A 9690-nucleotide genomic window follows, 5' to 3' on the forward strand; every position below is an offset into this window, starting at 1 on the left:
CAGTTGGCAGCAGAGCGGAGCTGAGCCCTTCGCCAGCTCTGTTTTCACTTTACACACATAGAGGATTTTAGAGACGTGACAACGTGACGTTCACACTGCTTCCTTCAGTTTAAGCACAAACACCCGAATCCTCCGTCAAAGAAAACATGTTTACATCCATCAGAAGTTAAGAACAGCAGCAACAGGGCAGGAGCTTCAGTTTACTTTCATCATTGTGGAGAGGATAAGAAGGGCTACAGGTGAGCACAGGTGTGTCTCAATTCATTATCCTCATCACGTGTTCCTGTTTGTGTGGTCTCCGTGTTGGTTTCAGATCCGATGAACGGCCCACGGCGTCTTGAAGTCGTTGACATCCAGTCCAAACAGGTGGCGGTTCGCTGGGAACCATTCGGATACAACGTGACACGCTGCTACAGCTACAACCTGACTGTGCAGTACCGCTACAGACCTGCAGGGGCCCTGAGCAGGTACACACAGGAAGCAAGAGGGAGGGGCCAACAGGTGAAGAGAGGGAGGTCCCAATGGTAGAGATAGTAATGAACCAAATGAAGTGAGAGGGAGGGGCCAATGATTGGCAGAAGAGAGTAATCATACAAAAAGAGAAGGAGGGTCCAGCAGAAATTAGAGATAGAGAGTTGGACCACAGCTGGATGGAGGGCGTGGTGAACAGGTGAAGGTAGGAGGGGCTCTGAGGTGCTAGGAAAGAAGGAAACTGTACTTCTTTAAGTTTCATTTCATCCGAGAAGCTTCTTCAGTTCTAAACCAAATGGTGGAGAGTCCCAGGTATTTAAACCCTAGTGGGGGTGTCCCTTATGAGGGTCATTGAACCTGTATTGATCATGTGACTCACCACATGAGCCAAGGTGTGGGTCATTATCAGCTGAGGTGTCAGGTGTTACCAAAGGTCACTCTTTCGAGTATGCCGGTGTCCACATGTTGGACAGACAAGACAGATGGTTTGAGAGACGAGTGAAAGAAGCATCTATGTCCACTGTGAACAGAGGGCGGGGCTTACGACACAACTGTCTGCCATCTACAATCCTTCCCAGATGCCTAAACACCCACTCACATCCTGGGCCGTTGATCTTAATAAGTCACATGATGGAGTGGGGCAAGATCTCACAGTTGGTTCACCTGAAACCTCTGCTGATAATGACCCACGCCTTTTTTCACCCACTGGCTAATGTGATGAGTCACATGATCAGTAGTGGGTCCCTCATAAGGGACAACTTGATAAATAGATGAATACCACTCAACTATTTGGTTTAGAACTGAAGAAGCTTCTCAGATGAAACTTAAAGTCTAGCTGCTTTCTTTCCAAGCACCTGCTGTTTCTCCTGCAGGGAGCCAGCGAAGGAGGAGGTGCGGGAGGAGGAGGTGTATGACACAAGGAGCACCATGCCGACGCACACCGTACGCAACCTTCCACCCTTCACCAACGTCAGCCTGAGACTCATCCTGAGCAACCCCGAAGGACGCAAGGAGAGCGAGGAGCTTCTGGTGCTGACAGACGAGGATGGTAAAACTCTCCCTTGAGTCACAGGGGAATCACAGCAGAGTCACAGTAGAGATATAGTAGAATCAAAGGAGAATCACAGTAGAGTCACAACAGTTTCACAGTAGAAACACAGTAGAGTCTACTGCTTTGTCCTCCGATGGTAACCTATGGTGACATTTTGGTTTCAGTTCCCGGGGCAGTCCCCGTGGACTCGATCCTCGGCAGCAGCTACGAGCAGCAGATCAGCCTGAGCTGGAGGGAACCGCTGCAGACCTACGGCCTGATCCGGCAGTATGAGGTAAATGCATACAATTCCCAGCAGGCTTTGCAGTGTCCCAGTCAGACCCCGTGAGTTATCTGGGTCCCGATGTCTGTCTTCTCCCCAGATATCCTACAAAGCCTTGAGCTCCTTCGACACGGAGTTTGACCTGTCCAATCAGAGCGGCAGGGTGTTGAAACCGGCCAATGAGACAAGCCACATGTTCACCGGCCTCTACCCAGGCTCCACCTACTCCTTCACAATAAGAGCCTCCACTGTTAAAGGCTTTGGGCCCCCTGTTATCACCCAGTTTACCACCAAGATCTCAGGTAGGACTGTCAAACTAAGAGCTCAGATTGTTGTTTTTACTTTAAATGACTGCAATGAAGGAAGACAAGGTGAGCTTATTTTGTGTATCACAGTAGCACAAAGCGTTCACAAGTTTCTGCTGTCTCAACACGGACAGAGAAATATGCGTCACATGACCATAACTCTGGAGTAGAGAGAAAATTCAAATGTTTCCTGAAAGATGTCATTTTACAGCCAAAACTACAAAACAAGTTGGGCTGGGTGAAAAAGGGTTAACTCAATAGTGCTTCTCACTGGCTCTTACTGACATTTTATTTTGAAAAGCCAGTCGTGTGTTTAATCCCACGGAGCTTTCAGTCACAGTGTTCAGGCGGGTGAGAGTAAACAGGCAGACCGGACCTGGGTTTTCCCGACACAAACAGTCGAGCTGGAAGGAATCAGCTGATTCCACTGTGTCCTGTGCGCTCGGGTGTGGTTCTGCTCCTCGCCAGGCCTTTGAGTCATTTCCACTCTTTGCTTCAGTGTGAAGGTAAATCAGGAGGGAATGAGCTGAACATATTGTAACTCCTCCTCCTCTTCAGCTCCTCTGATGCCGGCGTACGATCAGGAGTCTCCTCTGAATCAGACCGACTCCACCGTCACCGTCCTGCTGAAGCCCGCTCAGAGCCGTGGGGCCCCGGTCAGGTAACGTACCTGTTCAAATATTCAGCAGCATCAATCTCCCACTCCATGAACATTTCATGACGTTGCTGTTAAAGATTAAAGCGCCAACGTGTACCGCCCTGAAGCAGGAAGTCAGGCGACAAACTGCTCACATCACTAACAGGAAATTAAGACTTGTCCTGAAATTAAAAAACACTCACTGTCTCACACACTCACTGCTGCCCAGAGGGAGGCGGTATCTGCAGTAACAGTCGTCATGTCAACAGCTGAGTGGGCTCTGTCATCGGGCTTTAGCGAGGGATTTGGTTAATTAACAATCAGCGGGCGGGGCTAATCAAAGCCCACTTCTAACACAGAGGATTACCCAGGGATTATCAGTTAATGTGTCAGTCTCACACACACACTACAAACAGACAGGAAGCAGCGTGTGAGACGGCGTCTCAGACAGGTAGGCTCTGCCGCTGATAATGAACACCTGCTTGTCACATGACTACAGGCCAAGAGCAGTGACCTAAAGGTGGAGACACTAAGGTGAGCTGTAATGGAGAGACTGGCAGGTATATTTGCTTAATCTAATGACACCCGGTTACGCCAATCGGAGGTCACTAAAATCAATATTGAATCGGTGTGCAACTTTGCCAAAACAATGTCGGACTCTGTAGTTTTCTCTGGTCCCCTCCCCAATCAGACCAGGAGTGACATGTTTAGCCGCATGTTCTCCTTAAATTGCTGGCTGTCTGAGTGGTGTCCCAGAAACGATGTGGGCTTCATAGACAATTGGCAAACCTTCTGGAGGAAACCTGGTCTTGTTAGGAGAGACGGCATCCATCCCACTTTGGATGGAGCAGCTCTCATTTCTAGAAATATGGACAAATTTATTAAACCCCCCCAAAATATGACTATCCAGAGTTGGGACCAGGAAGCAGAGCTGCAGTCTTACACGCCTCTCTGCAGCTTCTCTCCTCCTGCTACCCCCCCAAAAACCCATCTCCATAGAGACTGTGCCCATCAATCAGCAGATTTCTGGCTCCCAGGTGTGTTTCATACAGGTAAGGAGCTGACACCGGGAGCCTTCTCAACTCGTTAGCTGTATGAAAGACAGCTGTCCATAGAAGCAATCAGTATGTCCAGATTCAAACTCTGCACCATGACCAAGACCAAACAGCTTTCCAAGGATGTCAGGGATGAGACTGGACCTACACAAGGCTGGAATGGGCTACAGATGACAGGACAAAGATCACAATAGGTGGTGCGATAATTCGCAAATGGAAGAACCATGAAATAACTGCTCATTTCCCTCAGTGTGGAGTTCCACGCGAGATCTCACCTCACGGAGTCTCTATGATAATGAGGACACTGTGTGTTAACAGACCTCTCTGCATTGAATCATATCTGTTATTAACCTCTGTCTCTCTTCCACAGCATGTCTTTATCCTGTCTTCCTTCTCTCACCGCAACCAATCGCAGCAGATGGCCCCGCCCCTCCCTGAGCCTGGTTCTGCCGGAGGTTTCTTCCTGTTAAAAGGGAGTTTTTCCTTCCCACTGTCGCCAAAGTGCTTGCTCATAGGGGGTCATATGATTGTTGGGTTTTTCTCTGTATCTATTATTGTACGATTTACTGTACAATATAAAGCGCCTCGAGGTGACTGCTGTTGTGATTTGGTGCTGTATAAATAATGATTTTTACTCATTTTAATTCTGAATAATTTGCTAAAAAAAAGATGAAAAACACAAAAGTGTCATTGTGAAATAATCACAGTGAGTCTTTCCGTGATACTGCAGCAGCCCCGCGTGCAGAGACACACAAAGTGTTGCATGCTGGGTAGCTGGTGGCCTCGACGCTTGTGCGTATCTACTGATGTACTGCTTGTGTTAACGAGCGTGGAGTAGGCTGTGGCAGTGGGCGTGGCTTTTGGTTCTGCAGTTAGTGTAAGTGCAGCTCGTACGCTCGCTGACTCCACATATCTGAGCCATGAAGCCGAGGATCAGTGTAGGGTCTTCCTTACACTACAAAGCGACTGTTGTTGCGATTTGAAGTCATCCAAACATGAATGTCGGCTTCGAGCTGTGTGTATCCTCTCAGACCTTCTTTGGATGGAGTTTGGTCCATATGACGGCGTTTCTCTCCACCCATCAGGAACCCTCAGCATTAAGTGAGAACAGTTTAACCTCACCCCACCTCTGTAGCTAACCACCAGACAGCAGCCCGACGTCACCAACCCTCCATGTAGGGGCGCGACGGGAGCCTATTCAGCCCCAGGGTAGGACCTGGACAGGCCCCCGTCTGTCGCAGGGCTAGCACATAGAGACAGACAACGACTGGGAGAGAACCCACGCAAACACAGGAGGAACGTGCAAACTCCACACAGAAAGACCTGATGGTGGAATTAAACTGTGAGGCAACCGTGCTGCCACTGCTGTGTGATGACTGGGTGGATGAAACCCAGTGAAGCTGTTGGAGGTGTATGTCAGCTGTTTATTCCTGCCTGCGTTTGCTCAGCAAGAGCAGTTCCAGCTCCACTTCAGCTTTCTTTGGTTTGCTAGATGTCTGAAAAGAATCTCATGGAAGCACCTGCACGTGCTCGTCGCCACTTCAGCGAGTGGCCGTGTTTTCTGTGCAAGCAGCGAGAGAGCGCTGCGAACGCTGCAGATCAGTCACTCGAACGTGACTCTTGTGTTTGAGTGGGGGTGAAGAAAGAGGAAGCTGAAAGGAGGAAAATGGATCTTTTCAGCTGAAGCGAGATCTGTTTTTCCTTTTGTGTTGGGGCGAGGCGTGTGTGTGTGTGATTTGCGCTGTGTTAATCGACATGATGTCTGATGTGAAATCCATCAGATTGAACAGATGCTGCTCCGAGATACGATTTAAGGTCTGCGTGTTTATATTTAACTTTCTCTCTGACACCACAGTGTGTGTTGGCCTTCAGGCACGCACACACAGATTCAAACACACACGTATGTAGGATACGCGCATCACAGGACAAAAGGTGTTGCCGGCGGCGACCTGCAGCTGTAATCAGATTACTGTCTCACACACACACACACACAACAAGTCCTGCGACTCGAGCGTGGTGAAATGTGATTGGAGATGGAACGTCAACGACAGAGAGGAGAAGAAAGGACATAAAGAAAGAGACAGATGTGGGGGGGAGGAGAACTGAAAGAACGAGGCAGAAATGATCCAATTTGTTCTTCTTCTCTTCCTTTCAGAGGCGAATTAAAAACAGTGTGTTTGTGTCTGTGCGCCTTCCTGTCCTCCATTAGTTTCCTGTCCAGCAGGAAATGTGACAACACTGCAGTTTCACCCTCCACACCTTCAGATGTGTGTCAGAAACTGTGTGTGTGTTGATATGTAACTTCTGTCCTGAACTGGACTCCTATGAAAAACACAACTATTGTTTCCAGCGTCCCTAGGAACACACGCCGTCTTAAAAACTAACCGTGCTGCATTCAGGTGCAGCCCAGTGTAAACCACATACAGGCTCTTCTGCTGGAAAAGAAAGTTTACTCTAGAGTCACAATACTTTCACTTCAGTTCAGTTCAATTTTATTCATACAGCAACAAATCACAGCAGTTGTCCCAATGAAAGATCCTGTTATACAGAGAAAACACTAACAATCAGACGTTGACCTTTGAGCAAGCATTTGGTGACAGTAAGGAGGAAAAACTTAACTGGAAGAAACCTCAAAACCGGGCTCAGGGAGGGGCGGGGCCATCTGCTGCGACTGGTTGGGGTGAGGGGAGGCAGACAGGATAAAGACATGTCCCAATTCCTAAGCCGGCCTTCAGAGGACCCGGCCCACATAGGCCGGGTTCTCTGAAGGCCGGTGAAATTGGCTGTGAAATTGGACGGTCGAGCCTTCAGTTTTGCGTCACCGCTGTCTCGGTGGAGTTTAATAAACTCGGCTGTCTGCTCCTTGTTATTTAAAATATAACAGGACACTATAAATATAACAGGAGTAAACTCTCGACCATCTCACACTTCTGTTTAATCAGGTTGATGTTTATTCAACTGTGTGAAAACTAAAACTTTAATCTCAGCCAAACCGATTTACTCAGGAACAAATGAAACATTGAAAAAAGCCAAAAATGTACATTTATAAGTTATCATAGTGACTTATATATCATGTTTAACCTAAGTAGTGAAGACCATGGGGATCTGAAATGATGTGCCGGGAGTCCGCTGCACTCGCCGGCTTCAGTGACCCTCGAGCTCCCGGCTAACTATCGAGCTGGTGGGTAACAGACGTCTCCAAACACATCAGAGCACTTTTACAAATATGTGATGTCTTGATAAACCGAACAGATATACTCCATTGCCGCATTTGAAAAGTATTTTATATTATTATACAAATATTATAAATAATAATTGAATTAATAAAGTATTTCAAAGAGTAATAAGAATAAGTTGCTTCTGCCATATTTGGAAACTGGAATTGGCGGGGCCGCGCTAGGAATTCTGGGATATGGTGGACCACGAACAATACACCCGACCCATCCTTCAAATCTGGGGAAATAAAGGACGCATTTGGAGCACCCTTCATTTCCTGGTTGTGACGTAATCGGCCTTCAAATGCGGCCTCCAAAGGATGCGGCCGAGGAATTGGGACATATCTAAAGACATGCTGTGGAAGAGAGCTGAGGATTAATAAGTGTGAAGAAAGAAGAAACACTCAATGCATCATGGGAATCCTCCAGCAGCTTACACCTATTGCAGCATAACTAAGGGAGGATTCAGGGTCACCTGGTCCAGCCCTAACTATATGCTTTAGCAAAAAGGAAAGTTTGAAGCCTAATCTTGAAAGTAGAGATAGTGTCTGTCTCCTGAATCCAAACTGGAAGCTGGTTCCACAGAAGAGGGGCCTGAAAACCGAAGGTTCTCCCTCCCATTCTACTTTTAAATACTCTAGGAACAACAAGTAGGCCTGCAGAGCGAGAGCGAAGTGCTCTAATAGGGTGATATGGTACTACAAGGTCATTAAGATAAGATGGGGCCTGATTATTTAAGACTTTGTATGTGAGGAGCAGGATTTTGAATTCTGGATTTAACAGGAAGCCAAAACAGGAGAAATCTGCTCTCTCCTTCTAGTCCCTGTCAGGACTCTTGCTGCAGCATTTTGGATCAGCTGAAGGCTTTTCAGTGAGTTTTTTGGACATCCTGATAATAATGAATTACAGTCGTCCAGCCTGGAAGTAATAAATGCATGAACTAGTTTTTCAGCGTCACTCTGAGACAGGATATTTCTAACTTTAGAGATGTTGCACAAATGGAAGAAAGCAGTCTTACATATTTGTTTAATATGTGCGTTGAAGGACATGTCCTGGTCAAAAATGACTCCAAGGTTCCTCACAGCGTTACTGGAGGCCAAGGTAATGCCGTCCAGAGTAAGAATCTGCTTAGATACCATATTTCCAAAAGTTGATTCTGTTCATCTGGACGTAGCGTTTTGTGTAAATAATGACTGAAACCAGCCCACTGAGGGAACAATGGGCTGGGAGGTCGGTTCCTTAATCATAATTATGCAAATTCTCATGACCATTGATCAACAACCACTGATCAATGTCCATGAGAACCATTCACAGAGAGTTGGGGAATAGCTTTCTTTAGGAGCCTTTCCAGCTTTGGCAAAAGTCCAGCTGGGATAACCACATTTACTCAGGGCCTTCTTGATGTTCTTCTGCCTCCCTGGCTGCTGTGTCAGTGGGGATTGTGTTCGCTCTGTGTTGTAGCTTCTTGATAACACCCAGTTTGTGCTCCAGTGGATGATGAGAGTCAAACCTTAGATACTGATCCGTATGTGTAGGTTTACGGTACACGTCAGCTTTTAGATGTCCCCCATTACTGATGGAAATCTCACAGTCTAAGAAGGCTAACCTGCCACTTTTCATATCCTCCCTGGTGAATTTGATGTGTCGGTCCACTGAGTTAATGTGACCCATGAATTGTGGTACGTCCTGAGATTTGATTTTCACCCAGGTGTCATCCACATATCTGAACCAATGGCTTGGTGGTGTTCCAGGGTAGGATAGCAAAGCCCTCTTTTCCACTTCTTTCATGTACAAATTGGCCACAATGGGTGAAACTGGGAGCCCATGGCACACCCATGTTTCTGCCTGAAGAACTGACCCTTGTATGTGAAGTAGGTGGAATGAAGACACAGTTCAAACAAACTTGGTCGATGCCGAGAGTGGTCCTGCTGCTGAGGTTGGGGTCATCCTGTGATCTCTTATGAACTACCTCCAACGCTTCTGTGACTGGGATGCAAATGAAGAGAGATGTAACGTCGTACAAGACCATGGTTTCATCTGCCTCCATGATGACATCTCTCACCTTCTCAACAAAATCCAGGGTGTTCTGGATGTGGTGTTTAGAGCTGCCCACCAGCGGGTTGAGGATCAAAGCCAGAAACTTGGAGATGTTATAGGTGACCGAGTTGTTCATACAGACAATCGGTGTTAAAGTTGCACCCTGTTTATGTATTTTCATTGTTCCTTCAGTGGGCTGGTTTCAGTCATTATGCACATGTACTGTTTATAAGATTGAAACCTGCAGTCAGCTGAGACTGAAGAAGCCACTTGGATGATGACGAAACGTTTCTCTCCCTGAAAACGCTACGTCCAGATGAACAGAATCAACTTTTGGAGATTTACTTATCTGGGTGATTGAGCCTGCATCAAGACGTTAGATACCATATTTCTAAGATTTTCAGGGCCGAGTACAATAACCTCAGTTTGATCTGAATTAAGAAGCAGAAAGGCTTTATGTCTTTAAGACATAAAGACCTGGATTCATGGACAGATAGAGCTGGGTGTCATCTGCATAGCAGTGAAAATGTATGCTGTCCTCTGATGATACTGCCTAAGGGAAGCATGTATAATGTAACTTAATAGAGGTGGTACAGTTCTTGAAGTGTTTTCACAGACCTGTGTGTGTGTGTGTGTGTGTGTGTGTGTGTGTGTGTG

General features: G+C 46.9%; 1 protein-coding gene across 1 annotated transcript in view; it reads left to right on the forward strand.

Annotated features, from left to right (window-relative positions):
- The first annotated feature begins 308 nt into the window (after positions 1-308).
- LOC102197453 (receptor-type tyrosine-protein phosphatase mu-like) overlaps positions 309-9690 on the forward strand; it is a 116467-nt gene continuing 107085 nt past the window's right edge. The window contains exons 1-5 of the mRNA XM_013915412.1: positions 309-467; positions 1344-1519; positions 1687-1796; positions 1885-2086; positions 2648-2750. Of these exons, the coding sequence (XP_013770866.1) occupies positions 319-467; positions 1344-1519; positions 1687-1796; positions 1885-2086; positions 2648-2750 (740 nt within the window). The 5' untranslated portion in view covers positions 309-318. The remainder of the gene's footprint in view (positions 468-1343; positions 1520-1686; positions 1797-1884; positions 2087-2647; positions 2751-9690) is intronic.

The sequence above is a fragment of the Pundamilia nyererei genome, unplaced genomic scaffold (assembly GCF_000239375.1).
Source record: "Pundamilia nyererei isolate P.nyererei 1_Seehausen unplaced genomic scaffold, PunNye1.0 scaffold00299, whole genome shotgun sequence".
NCBI classification, from domain to species: domain Eukaryota; kingdom Metazoa; phylum Chordata; class Actinopteri; order Cichliformes; family Cichlidae; genus Pundamilia; species Pundamilia nyererei.